The 19,175-nt window shown below is 38.6% G+C and overlaps 1 protein-coding gene and 1 pseudogene across 3 annotated transcripts in view; one reads left to right on the forward strand and one right to left on the reverse strand.

Moving 5' to 3' along the window:
• ELMOD1 (ELMO domain containing 1) overlaps positions 1–19,175 on the reverse strand; it is a 76,506-nt gene that overhangs the window by 15,960 nt on the left and 41,371 nt on the right. For 2 of the 3 annotated variants that reach the window (XM_017855279.1, XM_017855280.1), the window contains 5 exons: positions 18,986–19,083; positions 14,878–15,007; positions 3,755–3,888; positions 672–740; positions 126–149 (listed from right to left, as the gene is read on the reverse strand). In XM_017855279.1, coding sequence (XP_017710768.1) covers positions 126–149; positions 672–740; positions 3,755–3,888; positions 14,878–15,007; positions 18,986–19,083 — 455 coding nt within the window. The remainder of the gene's footprint in view (positions 1–125; positions 150–671; positions 741–3,754; positions 3,889–14,877; positions 15,008–18,985; positions 19,084–19,175) is intronic. The other variant, XM_017855281.1, reaches the window with a different exon arrangement.
• LOC108517373 (MOB-like protein phocein pseudogene) lies at positions 7,152–10,356 on the forward strand (annotated as a pseudogene).

A 19,175-nucleotide genomic window follows, 5' to 3' on the forward strand; every position in this document is an offset into this window, starting at 1 on the left:
GATTAAAAGTTTGAAAATATTGGCTTTTTGAAACAAATAAATTCAGAGTTCCTTAAAAAAATTCTTACCCATACTTATTCTAAACAAAATAAAAGCAATAAAACACAAAAACAAAGAAAAAATACCTTATTTCTTCTTTAGTGATATCCCTTCATGTAATCAAAGAAAAAAAAGTAGAAAAGCAAATGAAAATGCAAATAATTTAGCATCTAGAATTTTACAAGAAAGAAAGAAAGAAAAAAGCCTCAGCAATTCCAGATGTTCTCACTTGGTCCCTGACTTCGCAACTTCCATTCTTCCTTCTGTTGCCCCGTCATCTTTCTTGTCTCTGGACTCTTTCCCCCAGACCCTGCCCTTCTTCCATGCCCACCTCCTCAGTCTTCCTGGACACTAGTGACACTATCAGTCCCTTTAAATATAAATACATATCTCACCTGAATAAAATAAAATAAAAATGTATATCTCACCTGAATGGTGCCACCTGATATCCTAAATCTTGGAATGAGTACCTGAAGTTTTAACCCTCCAATTCAGCATTTATAATGAGGGCTTGTTTGAAAAAGCCTTGAGTCTCACTCTCCTGAGAATCTCATCAACAGATACATGTAGGAGATGAAGTTCATGTGATCTAACCCATAAAACCTAATTCATCTTTTACTTTCAACAATTACCTGCATTTCGGATGAAGAGAGTCAGACAGGACCTGCTGAGCTGCTGTGGCATCCCTTTCTGCGAAATACCTGCAGCGGGGGAGGGAAAGAAAACTGTAACTCTGTACTTGCTTACTTGCTGAACATATTCGTTTTAATCCAATTCGAGGTCATTTTGAATTCAGAGATGGATACTGGCATAAGGTTATTACTTGTTTCAGCTCCTCCAGGGAACAAACAGTTTTTCACAACAGAATTTTCAAAATGTAATGACATGGTAGAGTAGCTGTGAAACCCGCATAGATTTAGGAATGTATCCAGTAGATTTTGAAAATTTAATTAAGAGCTTTGCCATTACCCAGAGAACCAAAGATTTTATTATAAAGGGGTTATAGAAGAGGGGTCAAATAGTTCGATTTTGGAGGCCTTCAGAAGGCAGAAGCCTCGGTTAAGGGACATGACGAGAGAAAGAAAAGGCTGAAGGAGATGAGAGAGGATATGCTTCGAATATCCACTAGGAATTTGAATTCTGGATGAATGGAAAATATCTTTTGAGTTTAGATATGTTAAAACAATAACATTTTATTCTAAAGGGAAAAGGGTAGTTAGGTTTCCTAATAAACACAAAAGCTGCACACCCTCAAAAATGATCCGTTAAAAAGTACTTCATAGAGACAATGATAAAACAATAGCATATATTATTTAATGTGATGTGTGTGTATTTCCTGCATAAATCCAAAGGGTAAAAGAAGTTCTTGAATTTCCTCTGAGGAAATTTCAAACCCAAGTCAGCAATTGTAATGCACACATTCACAGTTGTTAATGAAACGGAGTTTCTTTCCATACTTTTGTTGGTTATCTGAGTTTCCTCTTTTATGTCTCATCTGTTCATATTTTTTGGCTCAGTGAGTCTAAAAATGACCTCAAATAAAAAAGACAAATAACCTTATAGACAATAATACACTGAACATAGATCCTTTATCATTTATGTGTCAGTCTTATCTCTTTTTACTTTGTTTATGGGGCTTATCTTACTGCAGTTTTCAATTTTAATGTGTGAAATTTATTGATTCTTCTTTTCCAGTTGATGCTTTTTTTGCTCATGTCTTTAAGAGATCTCTCCTTAGTCAGATATCTTGATTTTCTTCTAAAAGTAGGAAAGACTTGTTTTGGACTTTCAGCTTGTGAACTGAGGTGACGTAGTGATTTAATTTAATTTTATTTTTCTCAGTGGAAGGCCAATTGCCCCAGTTATTCAAAAGCTGACTTTATCCACTTATCTGTAACATTGTCTTCATCATTAATGTTTACTTTCCGTTCATTAACATTACATTAAAACGTTTCATAAAAGAATGGGTGATTATTAAACTTCTTAAATTTAAAATACAGGGAAAGATCTAGGGGAAAATGGGATGCCACCAAAATGACTGAGTAAGGCTTAACTTCTTTTAAAAATACATCACTGCCCTAATAGGGTAGTGTCAAAGGACACAAGAATCAACTTGAAAGGACTCTTTGGCTCAAAAAATAATGACTACACATGACTGAATTAAAGCATGAAAAAAATACCAAGTGCAATTAGTTGAGTTACAATAAACATATAGAAACACAGGAGTTAACAAATGGTGTTTTAAAAATAGAGAGAAGGGGCCAGGCGCGGTGGCTCAAGCCTGTAATCCCAGCACTTTGGGAGGCCGAGACGGGCGGATCATGAGGTCAGGAGATCAAGACCATCCTGGCTAACCCGGTGAAACCCCGTCTCTACTAAAAAATACAAAAAACTAGCTGGGCAAGGTGGCGGGCGCCTGTAGTCCCAGCTACTCGGGAGGCTGAGGCAGGAGAATGGCATAAACTCGGGAGGCGGAGCTTGCAGTGAGCTGAGATCCGGCCACTGCACTCCAGCCTGGGCCACAGAGTGAGACTCCGTCTCAAAAAAAATAAATAAATAAAAATAGAGAGAGAGAGCAAAAAAAAAAAAAAAAAAAAAAAAAAAATTGATCACTAACAGGGGAATGAGGCTACCAACTCCTGACTCTGAGAACTGGCAACCAAATGCAAAAATTGAATATCTGTCCTGCCTATATTTCAGAGAAACCAAATAACTATACTCTACAAGGAAACCAAGTCTTTAAAATTCCAGCCAAAATTATAGGAAAATAACAAAATAGAAAAGCACTCTTTATACAAGTAATTAATTGGTTCAGTAAAGATCATAGAAGGAGGACTTTACACTGGGGGCATCAGAATGGGACCCCTCTGATTTGTGGCAGCACAGGGCTGAGAGTGGAGGGACACTGAAGGCCTCCCGCTGTGATGTCAACCTGAATCTCTTCAGGCCTGTCTGTATACCTCCAATTTTCAGGAAATACAGGGGATGGATACAAGTGCAAACAGGCAAATCCAGACCATGGGACATATTACAGGACAACTGATCTGAAATCCTGACATGGAGAAGGGGACAAAAGGAAGGGACAGAGCAAGAGAGGCCCATCTAATTTAAGAACACCAAACGGCATAGTTGGAAGTGCACTAGGACAAACCAGCCGTAAAAAGTATTTTCGAGAGAACTGGGAAATTTGAATATGGACTGGATAAAGATGACACCAAGGAATCACTGTTAATTTTGTTTGATGTGATAATGGCATTGTGGTTAACGTGAGGTAATATTGATATTTTTTAGAACTACATATTAAAATATGAAGGGTGAAATGATGGTGTAGAGTATTCTTTAACACCCTTCTGCCAAACAAATAAAGTTATGAATATTTCAAAACCTCAACAATTACTGAATCTGTATGATCAATACAAGGGTGTTCTTTACAATCTTCTCTGTTTTTACATATGTGTGAAAATTTTAAATAATAAAACAATTTTTAAATATATTTGAGATTTGCTTTAAAAATCCATGAAATTTGCTGAAATACAAGGAAGGCTACTAGCAGACACTTTTAACATTTTATGCATCTGACCTCTCAGGGAATTTGAATGTTTTCTTAGAGTCTTATGGGAAGTAGCTTTTGAAGCTAATTACTCAGCTTTTGCCATTTCGATATGAGGAGACCAAAACATCACTCGATCAGTCAGCTGTCCTTCATTTTACTTACTGCAAATTGTACAGTCCCAGAAGTCCCATTCCTCGAAAATCTGTTTTAGGATCATCACCTTGGAAACCAATTTCACACCACTGCTTAGAAATCCGAGATTCCAGTGGAGTATTGGGCTTCAAGAATTTCCATAACTGTAGGGAAAAAAAAGAGAATTACCCTATTGATATACACTCACAAATACCCTTTCCTATTGGTTCAGATTTTGTAAACTACATCATTAGGAGGAGCTTTGCAAAGCTGAATGTATGCAAATACATTACAATCAAAGATGTGATCATCTTTCAATTATTTATGACAGCATTTCTCAAAGTATGATCTGAAGCCTCCCTGGAGGTTCCCAGGACCTTTTCAGAGGGTCTGAGAGATAAAAACAAAACCAAAAAACTACTATTTTATAATAAAAGAAGAGGTTATTTGCCTTTTCGTTCTCATTGTCTCATGAGTACATAGTGGAATTTTCCAAAGGATGCATGATGTGCTGTGATATCTTTGCTCTGAAGGCAATGGATTGAGTACTTACATATTTTAATGTTTAAAATCTTTCTATTTTAATTTTGAATAGGAAATTAGATAGCAGATAGGTAGGTAGATAGATAGATAGATTAGATAGATAATCTCCCACAAAAAAGCTCTTTGGTGCTCTCAAAAATATTTAAGAGTATAAAGAAAAGAGAGAAGAGGAAACATTTCAAGGCCACCTATTATTCAGATTCTCGGAAAATGCTTTAATATTATCTCAAAACTTTTAGCAGCATTATTAACCAAAAAAAAAAAAAAAAAGTGAACTGACATGAGTTTCTTTTTGCTTTTTTATTTTGGAGACAGAGTCTCACTCTGTTGCCCAGGCTGTGCTCTCAAAAATATTTAAGAGTATAAAGGAGTGCTGTGGTGTGATTTCGGGTCACTGCAACCTCTGCCTCCTGGGTTCGAGTGATTCTCCTGCCTCCATCTCCAGAGTAGCTGGGATTACAGGCATGCACCACCACACCTGGCTGAGTTTTGTATTTTTGGTAGAGATGGGGTTTTACCACATTGGCCAGGCTGGTCTCAAACTCCTGACCTCAAGTGATGCGCCTGCCTCGGCCTCCCAAAGTGCTGGGATTACAGGCATGAGCCACCACGCCTGGCCGAGTTTCATTTTTTTAGATCTCACCTATAACAGGAGTGAGAGTAAACATTATCATGTTGTTAGAGGAAGCAATATTAGTAATGTTCATGAATAAACCTCAAAATGTATTATTATCTTTAAGAGTTACCAAAAGTAATTTCAGTTAAAATCAATTTTATTAATATATTACTGGACAATTGTAAATTTTAAGCATTATACTCTTTACTGCTTAATAAGCTGGTTCTATTTTTTAAAGTTTTCTGTAGAAATCAGCACATATCATTACTTGAGAGAGTTCCTGAGACCCACAGTCGTATAAATACGTAATGCTGAAACTCTTAGTTTTTTCTAATAGAGATGGGCATGTAAGCAAGTTTACTTTTTAGACTTACATCTTCATTACCAACAGGGTAAAGCACAAATGTAAAATTTCCTACTATTTCAGCAATGATTCAATTTCTAAATTGCTTATTCTACATTACGAAGCTTAAATGAAACAGTAAGACACAAAATACCTTGCTAAATCAAGTTGTCACATACCTGACACAGTGTAAAACATAATATTCAATGACAGAAAATACTAATAAAAGCTGTTATTCATTTTACTAATGTTATTTTACACATTAATCTAATAATACTTATTATTCACATTATACAACATTTTATGTTAGTGACACAACAGGTAAATTCAATTTGTCTAAAGGGCGAGAGAAAAAGGGTAAAAAGAAGGTAAATCTCTCATGCTTGAAAGCAAAATATCAAGCATGAGTATACAAAATCTCTTTTTAAAGAATTCACATAAGAATGTGCCAGTGCTCTGCATTCATCAAAACAGAAACTAGCAGGGTATGGTGGCTCGGGCCTGTAATCCAGCACTTTGGGAAGCCGAGGAAGGTGGATAAATTCAGGTCAGGAGTTCGAGACCAGCCTGGCCAACATGGTGAAACCCCATCCCTACTAAAAATACAAAAAATTAGCCAGGTGTGGTGGCGGGCACCTGTAATCCCAGCTACTCTGGAGGGTGAGGCAGGAGAATGGCACGAACCCGGGAGGCGGAGCTTGCAGTGAGCCGAGATCGCACCACTGCACTCCAGCCTGGGCACAAGAGCAAAATTCTGTCTCAAAAAAACAGAAAACAAAAACCAGAAACTGAGATCATCAGAAAAGACTAAAATGAGACCAGGAAATCGTCACTGGGGAAAGGTTTATTTTTAAAAATCCTTTAGAGGACCGGGCATGGTGGTTCACGCCTGTAATCCCAGCACTTTGGGAGGTAGAGGTAGGCGGATCACGAGGTCAGGAGATCGAGACCATCCCGGTTAACATGGTGAAACCCTGTCTCTACTAAAAAGGCCAAAAAAAAAATTAGCCGGGCGTGGTGGCAGGCGCCTGTAGTCCCAGCTATTTAGGAGGCTGAAGAAGGAGAATGGCATGAACCCGGGAGGTGGAGCTTGCAGCGAGCTTAGATCGTGCCACTACACTCCAGCCTGGGCGACAGGGTGAGACTCTGTCTCAAAAAAACAAAACAAAACAAAACAAACAACAACAACAACAACAACAAAAAAAACCCTTTAGGAACTGATTTGGTGACTGACACGAGGGGAAAAAAGGAAAAAAATGTAAAACTTGTCACATTCATTTGAATAATAATGTGAAGTCATCTCAGGGCCCTGCACAATTAAAAAATATCTTATTTTATAGAATGAGTGCAGCAAGATGGCAAAAGCAGGTGCTTCATTTCCGTAGGTGGGTGATAAACCTCACTCATTAGGTGAATCCTTAGTGTGGGATGCTTAGTAAATGCTTAGTAAAACATTTGAATAATAAAATGCTTTGGTTTTTCTTTTGTTTTGTTTTGTTTTTTACAGAGACCGGGTCTCACTCTGTCGTCCAGGCTGGAATGTAGTGGCATGTTCTCAGCTCACTGCAACCTCTGCTTCCTGGGTACAAGAGATTCTTGTGCCTCAGCCTCCCAAGTAGCTGAGACTACAGGTGTGCACCACCACGCCCAGTCAATTTTCGTGTTTTTTTTTTTTTTTGGTAGAGACAGTGTTTCACCATGTTGGCCAGGCTGGTGTGTCAAACTCCTAACCTCAAGTGATCTACCTGCCTCGGCCTCCAAAAGTTCTAGGATTACAGATATGAGCCACCATGCCCGGCCTGAATAATAAAATGCTTTAAAAAGAAATTTCATTTTAGTAATTTTATGGATCATGAAAGACCAGAATAATGGCTAAAAAGTGTTGTTAATCTTCAGATGATAGCAGTGTGGTCACGGCAGAGGACATGGCAATGCTGAGGTGGACCAGGCTGGGCACCTGGCCTGATGATTCTTTTGATGAAATGACAGTATGCTAGCTGTTCAGCAGTATATGCAACAGAACATAAGATTGCTCCAATACTGACAAAAATCTTGAACCACCTGAAGGCCAAGATGCAGGTATATGGAAGTATGAACATTTAAGGCAATTCTTCCTTGAGCTAAATGGACTTGCTGTCAAACTTCAGACTGAATGCCATCCAGTTACTTGTATTCAAATGACAGCAACTGAACAATGGATTTTTCTTTGTGCAGCTCATAAAAATCCAAGTGTTCTACTACAGACTATACTAGACACAGACTTGATGGTGCTGTGTCTTCTGAAAAGCAATAACTATTTCCCTAGCAGGGTTAGTATAAAGGAATCATCTGTAGCAAAACTTGGACCAGCATACTTTAAGATTTCCAGAATATTTTCACGTTTTTTTTTTTTTCTTCCCTAGATGGAGTCTCATTCTGTCGCCCAGGCTGGAGTGCACTGGTGTGATCTCAGCTCACTGCAACTTCTGCCTCCTGGGTTAGAGCGATTCTCCTTCCTCAGCCTCCTGAGTAGCCGGGATTACAGGTTTCAGCCACAATGCCCAGCTAATTTTTGTGTTTTTAGTGGAGATGGGGTTTCACCATGTTGGCCAGGATGGGGTTTCACCATGTTGACCAGGCTGGTCTTGAACTCCTGACCTCAAGTGATCTGCTGGTCTCGGCCTCCCAAAGTGCTGGGACTACAGGTGTGAGCCACTGTGCCTGGCCACATGCTTCTTTTTATTACTCTAGATATTGGATGAATACGAAAATGAAACATTTTGTGTCACTAAGTCTGTGATAAAAGAAAATTTGATGTCCAAGGACAACCTGATTGTACCAATTTTAGAAGAGGAAGTTCAGATTTCAGTTTCTGAAGAAAGCAGCATGAAGGGGAATCACAAAGAAAAATATACCGATCACATGATTGACATTAATTATGTATGGTATGTATCATTTCAGACCCATCAATCATGTATCCATATTCTAGCTTCTTTGTTTAGTATAGTTGTCTGCTGTGTTTGCCTTTTAAAATGGGAAATTTTTTTAAAGTTATTCATAAGCTGTATATTCACCAGTGTGGCACTCATTATTTTTAAATAAGATTAGTATTATCTGTTTATAATGTCTGTTAGTAAAAGAACTTACAGTTTGGTAAAATTGCTGCTAAACAATCATTGGATTACAATCATCATCAGACAAACCCATGTATTAAAAAATGGGTGAGGAGCCATGTGCGGTGGCTCAGGCCTGTAATCCCAGCATTTTGGGCGGCCAAAGCAGGTGGATCATGAGGTCAGGAGTTCAAGACCAGCCTGGCTAAGATGGTGAAACCCCGTCTCTACTCAAAATACAAAAATTAGCCAGGCATGGTGGTAGGAGCCTGTAATCCCAGCTACTTGGGAGGCTGAGGCAGAGAATTGCTTGAACCTGGGAGGCAGAGGTTGCCGTGAGCCGAGGTGGCGCCACCGCACTCCAGCCTGGATGACCCAGTGAGACTCCATCTAAAAAAAAAAAAAGAAGAGTAAGCTCATACAATCCATTTACTAAAAGGTAGTAATGTTTTCTTTGATTTTACCTCTTAGTTTAGATATTCTAAATTCTATAGTACATAGTTCCATCTTCCCTGAAACCCTTTAACTCATTTAGGGAAATGAGTTTTTAATATGCATATAGGATTATGTATAATCTAAATATAAGTGCAAATGAAGCATTAGTAATACTTAAATAGTCTTACTATGCTACATAAAGTATATTCTAGGCTATCACACTTGAACAGGATTTACCTTCCTGCACCAGTGGATTGTTACATATAAGAGGGTGATGATAAGGCATGTAAATGATGCTCCCACTGGAAACCTGCCCTGTCCGCCGTTTCTCATTTCCCTTAACTCTCTTCTCCAACTAGCTTAGCTGAAAAGCTTTTCACCAGACTGTGATTTCGTGGTGGCTTATGCCTGTTTATATTTGTATTAATTGCTTACCGATTATACCTCATATTAGCAATTACATTACACTATAGGAAAAATGTATTGGCATAGGCTCTGCATATCTTGGTTTTACTAAATTGTGGTAACTACTTAGAAAACAAGTTATTAAACTAGTTTGATTCTTCCTGTTAGATATATATATATATATATATATTTCTTTTTTGAGACAGAGTCTTTCTCTGTCGCCCAGATAGGAGTGCAGTGGCACCATCTTGGCTCACTGCAACCTCTGCCTCCCAGGCTCAAGCAATTCTAGTGCCTCAGACTCCCGAGTAGCTGGGACCACAGGTGTGTGCCACCATGCCTGGCTAATTTTTGTAATTTTAGTAGAGACAGTGTTTCACCATGTTGGCCAGGCTGGTCTCGGATGCCTGGCCTCAGGTGATCCACCTGCCTCGGCTTCCCAAAGTGCCTGTTAGTAATATTAACCTTTTCACCTAACCATCTAGGCAGCATTAAATAGGACTGAAGAAATATTGTAGTATTTATTTTATATCCCCTCTCCACAAAGTTTATGTTTGAATTATATGCACACATGAGATTAATTGTAATAATTCACAGGTTTTAAGGGTGTTGATGAATGGTTATACATTTGCCGGACTTTGTTATAATTCAGTGTCCTAATAATGATTCAAATGCAGATTGAATAATTTTATAATCTATTGAATGCTGTTTTTGATAAAGCATAGAAGGTTTTATTGCTAAACTGATTTTAATGAGGCACTGAGGGTCAAAAAATTGTACATGTTGTGAACAAAGTATTTAAATCCTTCTTTTAAACAGATTTAACATGAGGAACTTCTTTTCATTAAAAGGTTATTTTGAAATTCAGATGAAAATGTATTCATCTTGTCTTTTTTTTCAGACTTAGGGAATAATTTGTACCATATTATGAGACAAGAATGTACAGCAAAAATGTGGGACTAGTAGTATACTGAGAGTATGTATAAATAGTTTATGCCCTTCTGAGCCTGCCAGTCCTTTTGGCTTTTAACAGTACCCAGCAGCCACAGTCATTATTGTAACCCTTAAGAATTCTTATGTCCACAGTGAAAGCAACGTTGACTTCGAAGTTACGCATTTATATGAATGGTACTGTAGACAAATGGGAATAGTAATTTTTAAAATAAACTTGCTAAATATTGAGAGGCTAAACCAGTAGATTAATAAATATATGTAGCAAATAAAATAGTCAAACTTATTTTGGAAGATGAAAGCCCATTATGCTAAAATGCTTACATGAAGTACAATTATCTGTATATTTCCTATTTTAAAAAAACCTTGAGCCAGGCACCATGGCTCATGCCTATAATCCCAGCTACTCAGGAGGCTAAGGTTGGAGAATTGCTTGAACCCGCGAGGTGGAGGTTGTGGTGAGCCAAGATTGCACCACTGCACTCCAGCCTGCATGACAGAGTGAGATCCTGTCTCAAAATAAATACATATAAAATAAAATAACCTTGAGCTATTTCGATTCTCTTCCAATAGGTAAGCTCTTCCCTGAAAAAATAAGAGTAGGGGATGGGGTGCTCCTGAAGGATGAGGTCATGCACTAGGAAGCCAACTTCAGATCTGAGAAACGGTGGTAGGCTTATGGTGGGGACTCTGAGGAATCCACTCATCTAGGACTGTGCTACTGGGAGTAGTTATGACAAAGCCACCTGCCAAGCGGAGGAGACTAGGGGCTAGGAAAAGTGATTCCTATAGCAGAAGACAAGAAACAGATGTTGAGTCAGACTGTTATCCCTCACAGACTGCTCTCTCTACTGAACTCTCTTCACTTCGAACTGAAGCTTTACACAAGTTTATTTGAACACTTCTGCCTGGTCTTGAACCCTCTGCAGAACAGAAAGGGAAGGTGATTCGTCTACCCTTGAGCTACAGCATTCAAGGAGAAGCAGCTTCTCACCAAGGTCACCATGGGATTGCCTCTTTCCATCAGGAGAGGGTCTTTAATTCTGGACTTTATGTTTTTCATTAAATGCATGAATCCACCTAGAATTTTGTCTTCATTATTAATTTGGTTGGAACACTTTTAATAGAAATGTCCATATAAGTGATTCATATGGACAGTGATATTATTCAATTTCATCCCAGGCTATGTTCAAATGATCATAAAATCTGGACTTGGAAAATAATTTAGAACTCTAGTAACACTGATAATGCTCTCCTACGCTTAAAAAGCCAAGCACTTAAACATGTAGCAATACTTTATATGACCTGTGCTTAGAAACTAGGGGTCAGCAAACATGTTTTTACATTTAACTTAATTAAATTATTATTATTATTATTTTCAGAGCTAGGGTCATACTCTGTTGCCCAGGCTAAGTGCAGTGGTACAACCACAGCTCACTGTAGGTTTGACCACCTGGGCACAAGTGATCCTCCTGCCTCAGCCTCCCAAGTAACTGGTACTACAGATGCACATCACCATGCCCAGCTATTTATTAATATTTTTTTGTGTGGAGATGGTGTCTTGCTATGTTGCTCAGGCTGGTCTTCAACTCCTGGGCTGAAGTGACCCTCCTGCCTCAGCTTCCCAGAGTGCTGGGATTACAGGTGTGAGCCACTGTGCCTGGGCACAAACTTTGTAAAAGACTAGTTGACAAATATTTTAGGCTTTATGAGCTGTATGGTCTCTGTTGTAACTACTTAACTTTGCCTTTAAACTAGGACAGCAGCCATAGCAGCTATAAACGCCACACACAAATGCATGTGGCTGTACTGCAAATATTACTTGTAAAATGGGTGGTATGCCAAATTTGGTTTGCAGGTCTTGGTTTGCTGACTTTTGCTCTAAACAGTTCTGTGAAGTAGCTAACAAGGGTATTATTACCCATTTTAAAGATGAAGAAGCTTAAGCTCAGGCAGTGAAACACAAACCATGGGTCAGCCCTGGAAAGACAAATGTGAACAAGATGTGGTTTGTCTCTCAAGACCTAGTGCAGTGTGGTAGCTCAGAGCCCTTAGCTACCACCCTATGTGAGCTTGCATAGCCACTTCACTGCTCAGCTTCAGTTTCCTCATCTGAAAAATGAAGATAAGAGCAGTGTATCACCACAAGGCTACTGTGATAATGAAATGAAATAATGCCAGAAAACACTGACTGTAACAATTGGCACACACTGAACACTCAATTAATGTTTTATTATTTCTGATTTTATTATCATACTTGAAACTTGAACAAACTGAAGAAGAGAACAAAGATTCCCACTCCTAAGTTTGCTTGGGAAGCTAGTGAAGATTTCAAAATTCAGTGAGTAAGGATTTAAAAAACAAGCTGGCTTCTGCAGTGACAGTAATAGGTAACAGAGGGAACAGCATGAACAAATTCCTGGGCATATGGTATGGCACGGCTTATTCTGGGTCATGGTGAATGGCAGAGCATGGCAGAAATGTACTATATGTGATGAGGATACAGGAGCTGTAGCTTCAAGAAATACATTGGAAAGCCTCCAAAATGACATGCTAAGATGCGTGGGCTTTCTACTATAGGACACAGCCTGAAGTTTCTAGTCTAGGGAATAACAATGAATATATCTGTGTTTTGAGAAAAAAAAAAATCCCTCCAACAGTATTTCGGATGATGTGAGGGAAGAATCTAATGGTTACTGGCATAATTAAAAGGCTGTTACAGCCCAAGTTGGAGATGATGGCTAGAATAAGGCACTGGGCATGGAAAACATTTCAAAGATACCTTAGGGTGCTGTATGGATAAGATTTAGTGATTTTTGTTTGTTTGTTTGTTTTTTGAGATGGAGTCTTGGTCTGTCACCCAAGCTGGAGTGCAGTGGTGCGATCTGGACTCATTGCAACCTCTGCCTCCTGGGTTCAAGCAATTCTCCTGCCTTAGCCCCCTGAGTAGCTGGATTACAGGCATCTACTACTGTGCCCAGCTAATTTTCGTATTTTTAGTAGAGACAGGGTTTCATCATGATGGCCAGGCTGGTCTCAAACTCCTGACCTCAAGTGATCCAGCCACCTCAGCCTCCCAAAGTGCTGGGATTACAGGCGTGAGCCACCACACCTGGCCAGATTTAGTGATTTTTTTTTGAAGATGTAGAATATGCCCCAATTGGATTGTAAGCCACTTGAGGGCAGAAATGATGCCTTTCCCCAAAGTACCTAATGCAGTAACGAACAGCCCTGACTTTATAATTTACTAGACGTGTGAATGAGAACCTGAGGTAAAATGCTTACAGTTTTCTCATCTCTAAAATAAAGATAGCCATCATTTCCTTGCCTACCTCATATAGCTGACAGTTTAAATAACACATAATCTAATCATAACCACAGATGAAAGTCATATACAAGTTCTTGAGATGTAGCTAATGAACTATAATAATTCATGCATTCACTCATATTTGTTGAAAACCTACTATGTGCCTGCCCACATACAAGAGATCAGCTAAAGATGGTGCCTAGCAGGCACCTGGATGTCACTCATTCTGAGGGAACCTCAGCTATTCTAATAAATTGTTCAGGCTCTTGTGACTATCTGTTAATTACAACACCTCTTTTCTCTGTCACCTCTTATTTCCTATGTTTGGATAATTCTGTTGAACTACCTCCATCAGAAAATGGTCAGAAAAAAAAAAGGCAATACAAAGAAATAAAACTCAGTCAGCAGGTTAGCTAAACTTCAGCAGGGAGAAAAGGAAGAAGAAAAACTATTGCCAAGAATGAGGCATCTTTAATTTTTAATGATTTACATCAGATCCAGCACTAATTAACAGAGACAAATGAGTCATTTGCTTAAGTACTTACATACATAAAACACACTCCTTCACACAAAACACAACAGGATACATTTTGAAATTACATCTTCTGTTGACATTTTCAATAAAATAAAGGCACCTAAACAAATGTTTTCTTACAGTTTTGTTACTGCCTTTTTGAATTCTAGGAAAAGGCAAGGAAGTATCCTAACTCACTCTAATTCTAAAGAAGCATCTGTTTTCAGAAATGCATTTATAAAACATTTCTGGTAAGCATGTAGTTCTAAAGGGTAGTCTTAATTATTGGGGGGTCTTAATTTCTTTAGCCCCAAACTCAGTGTTTTGAGAGAAAGTATTACTGATGTTTCTTAATATACCATCAGATCCTATAAGATTTTTAAGGTTTTGCTTTGACAGCCAGGAGTATTCATAACTTCATATTATTTCTCCAGAAGTTCTAGTGTGCCAAATATAAACCTTTACCTCTTCTAATACTCTCTAAGTTGCATGCATAAATAATCAGCATTAAGATCTTGGGTAATTTCCCAAGAGGGCCATTGCTGAAGCAGAAACCGACTTTATCTTCTCTGATGTATATTAAAAGTCATAAATGGGAATCCCAAGTCACTCTTTGACAAATGCTATTTCTCCTGTTGGCTTTCAACACATGTTAAACAATCTAAACTGAAGCCAAATGTGAGAGCCCACAGAAATCACCTCTGATGCTTTCTCAGATTACAGAAGAAAATTGGCTTTGGACTTAACTTCTCACAGGAATTTTCTGATGAAAAATTTACTTCCAACACCTGAACCAGCAAGAAAATTTGACCTTACTAACCAGTTAGGGGCCCGTGTCTTATCCATCTTTGTACCCCTGATGTATAGAGCAGTGCCTAGCACATAGCAGGTGCCTGGCAAATGTCAGCTGACTTAGATGAAGAACTGAAATGTGTTCAAGCACTAACCTTCAAAAGCATTTCTTCATGTTGGGGATTATCAGAATCATAGGGCTCTCTTCGCAGTTTTTCCACATCTGCAATAAGGTTCCTGTACCCAACGATTTGCAGAAGGCAAGCTTGAAGAGAGATTCCCAGCCTAGGATGTTCAAAAACAGAGGAGACACACAAGGAAGAACAGGGCATCACTTTGGCATTTGTTCACTTGATGTATGCATGATAGAACTTTTCATATTAATGTAATATGCAGGGAAAATTGCTCAAAGATGATCTATTTAATAGAAGCACAATTCTTATTAAATCTCCACATGGACAACTGTAGAACCTGGCTAAAATTTGCCTCAAAGTCTGACCTTTTCTAAGGCTAAATTGCAATGCTATGGCTTAAAAATAAGGGATTTCTGAGGCCAAGATGCGAGGATTGCTTGAAGCCAGGAGTTCAAAACCAGCCCAGGCAACAAAGCAACATCCTATCTCTACCAAAACCAGACCAAACCAAACAAAACAAAAACCCACAAGGGATTTCTTTATGCAGGTTACTTGAAATTATAGGTAATATTGGGCTCTTAGGGATTATATAGCACCCCCCTAGGTGGTCATATCAGAATTACTTTAGAAAGATGTGTGGAAGAGAACAAGGGTGAGGACAACAGAAAAAACCCTTAGGGGCTTCAAGGAAAAAAATCAAAACAAAATGAAGTGAAACAAAGTAACAATAACAGCACCACCTCCACTTGGGAATGTCCTCCTCAGGGGAGACAGTGCTAAGAGGGTAGTTACAACTTTACAAGATGTTCTATTACATTCTGACCGCTGTAGTTGTCTGAACACGTTTTCTTATGCTGAAACAAAATCTGCTTTGCTTATGACCAAACGGTTCAAATTCTTTTCTCTGAGCAAATTTATTTCCACCTTTCCCCTGCCATGACTATTTAAGACAGTGATTCTTCTAATCTCTAGGGAAAAGAGAAATCGTATTTCTTCAATTGCCTCTCATGGGACATGGTTTTCAGATGTTTTATTTTATTTTTATTTTTTATATTTTGAGACAGAGTCTCACTCTGTCGCCCAGGCTGGAGTGCAGTGGTACAATCTTGGCTCACTGCAACCTCTGCCTCCTGAGTTCTAGCGATTCTCCTGCCCTAGCCTCCTGAGTAGCTGGGATTATAGGTGCCCACCACTACACCCAGTTAATTTTTATATTTTTTAATAAAGATGGGGTTTCGCCATGTGTGGTCAGGCTGGTCTCAAACTCCTGACCTCAGGTGACCTCCCTCTGCCTCTCAAAGTGCTGGGATTACAGGCATGAGCCACCGCGCCCAGCCGGTTTTCAGATGTTTTATGATCGCTCTCAGTCCTCTCTGAATGTACACTATTTGAATAATAGCACTGTTAAAGCATATCACTAGAACAGAAAACAATCTGGCAACTGTAACACACAGAGGATCATTACTTTCTGTGATCAGAATGCTGTTTTCCCTTTCTACAGCCTCTAAAGTAAGGTAGAATCTGAAGGTCTAAAAGTAGTACTTCATGTTTATCTTTTCCTCCTAAATTCTTTACAGTCATGTATTTTCTGTGGCTCAAAAATGGCTGAACATTGGCAATTGCATATGATACTCTCCAATCTAGTCTTTTGTCTTGTTCACTCATGGACTTTGAGCATGTTGCTGTGGTGTGGTGGTGGTCATTATAATCACTGTACATCATCATATTTTTTTTTTCAGGGGTACATGACATGCACAGATGTTAAATCTCAAGTTGAAGGCAACAGAACTTAGAACTGTGTACCTGCTCTAAACGTACAGGACAGTCAGACAGCCTAGGAATACTGAACTTTAATAAAGTCGTATTCAATGAATGGCTTTCATCATTACTTGTTACCATAGCACCAAACAACTAGGTCAGATATTAAAATTTAGGAAAGGGCACCATAGCACTAGTCACCCAGAAAGTCTATGTAGGATGGAGAAGAGAGTTAATTTTGAGGGGAAGAGGAGAATGGAAGGAATATAAGAGACAGGAATAAGGAAAGTTAATTAAATTTTCTCAGGCCGGGCGCGGTGTCTCTCGCCTGTAATCCCAGCACTTTGGGAGGCAGAGGCAGGTGGATCACAAGGTCTGGGGTTTGAGACAAGACTGGCCAACATGGTAAAACCCCATCTTTACTAAAAATACAAAAATTGGCCAGATGTGATGGCACGTGCCTCTAGTCCCAGCCACTTGGGAGGCTGAGGCAGGAGAATCACTTGAACCCAGGAGACAGAGGTTGCAGTGAGCCTAAACTGCACCATTGCACTCCAGCCTGGGCGACAGAGCAAGACTCTTGTCTCAAAAAAAAAATAAATAAATAAAATAAAATAAATAAACAAATTTTCTCTTTCATAATTTTTAGTGCCACCATAAGCAGCACTTAAAAAAATGTAATTAAAACAAGTGAGGTTAACAGTAGTAACAGTTTGGTAAGTTATAAAGTGTTTCCCCATGTCTAAGCTATTTCTTTGTTTTCTCAGAAAAGTATTTAATTTTTTTTATATCAAGCTTATCAATGTTACCCTGGAAAAAAAGGCATTAGAATCCACATGGAGATTTAAAAAAAATACGACAGGTTGAGTAACCCTTATCTGACATGCTTGGGACCAGACGTGTTTCAGATTTTGGAATATTTGCATATACATAATGAGATATCTCGGGGATGGGACACAAGTCTAAGCATGAAATTCATTTGTGTTTCATATACACCTTATACACATAGCCTGAAGGTAATTTTATACAACATTTTTAATAACAGATGCAATCTGTCACACGAGGTCAGCTATGGAATCTTCCACTTGGGGCATCCTGTCAATGCCCAAAAGTTTCAGATTTTGGATTTTCAGATTAGGGATCCTCAACCTGAACCTAAAAGGGTCTTTTAAAAAAATGAGAACAAGAGAATGGATGGCAAAGAAATGCTCTTGAATGCACCTTATATAACTTTCATAGAAAAGATTTGCTATTAAATCTAATCCAATCTCTAAACATGATTATTACAGGACTCATATGTCCCTCTTGCCCAGTTATAGTCTTAAATTTTCGTTCAATCTTATTTATAATGAATGGCCTTTTTATCACCTTCCCAGAGGAACAACATGTATGTTAGAAGGTTTCAAAAAGACATTTACTATATAAGTGAATCAACCTTTGGTAGTGGAATAGGCAAAAGGCAGCTCATGAACTGAAGTGGCTGCCGAAGAACGTTATGGAGACCAGGTGAAAATGGAGTTTTTGTGACGAGCCCCTGGATAGCTAGTATCTAAAATCCTTCCAAAAGGGAGACCTTGCAAGTGTGCTCTGAAATTCCTTTCAGCGACAGTTCCTGTAATTATTAATAAAAGCCTTTCTCAAAGGTAACATCTGAAGTTCTCAGACACGAACATCTAAAAGACAGTTTGATTATTACCAACTGAAAACCTCTAAATATATCTGCGTTTGGAATTTATTCTACTCAGTGTCTTTAGTGTAAAATTTTACTGAAAAATTGCTGTACCCAGTGGAAAATATGAAGCTAATTTTAAATGTCACGAACATTGCCAAATGCATTTTAATACTTCCAAGATGAGAGGAATAAATTAGGAAGCTCTAAAGTCTTCATATAAAAACCATTTCTCCCTCCCACACATGCCTGTCTTCTTGACAAGCAGGTAGAAATGGTCTCCAAGATTCTCAGTCTGTCATAAAGTAATATTCATGAAGGAAGTGAAGGACTATTCTAGATGAAACAGAATCAGCTTAAGCACATTTACAATTTGAACATTTACTGTTAGTGTAAAACACAGGCATCAGATGGAGTGATGGCTGATGAATGGACTCATCTTTCTCTATTGGGGCACCCATTACATTTCTTACATTCATTGCATCTGAGAAGCATAAGCCACAAAGGAAGTATAAAGTTGCTGCCATTTACAAACATGAAAAAGGTACTTTTTTTCTTTATTCTTCATCTGAAAGTCAAAATATGGCAGATGATTATTTTAGGGAGAGAGGGAGGAAAAACAAGAGAGGAGACAGAGAAACACTAAATTTGTGGCCATGTGACTTGTGTTCTGTACTTCTGACATAAGAAACGTATTCTTACTGTGGATTTATGTCAGGATCAATTTTTTTCAGTTCCATGATATCTTCTATAGTTTTTTCAATAGCATCAGGGTGAACACTCACAGAAGTCTGCAACAGCTGGAAAACATGTTTCAATCAGTTTTCTTTTCATTAACACCAGAGGCTGAATCAGTATCTACTGGGATATAGGCTTCAAGCGTTCGCTTAAG

The sequence above is a fragment of the Rhinopithecus bieti genome, unplaced genomic scaffold (assembly GCF_001698545.2).
Source record: "Rhinopithecus bieti isolate Rb0 unplaced genomic scaffold, ASM169854v2 scaffold_39705, whole genome shotgun sequence".
NCBI classification, from domain to species: Eukaryota; Metazoa; Chordata; class Mammalia; order Primates; family Cercopithecidae; genus Rhinopithecus; species Rhinopithecus bieti.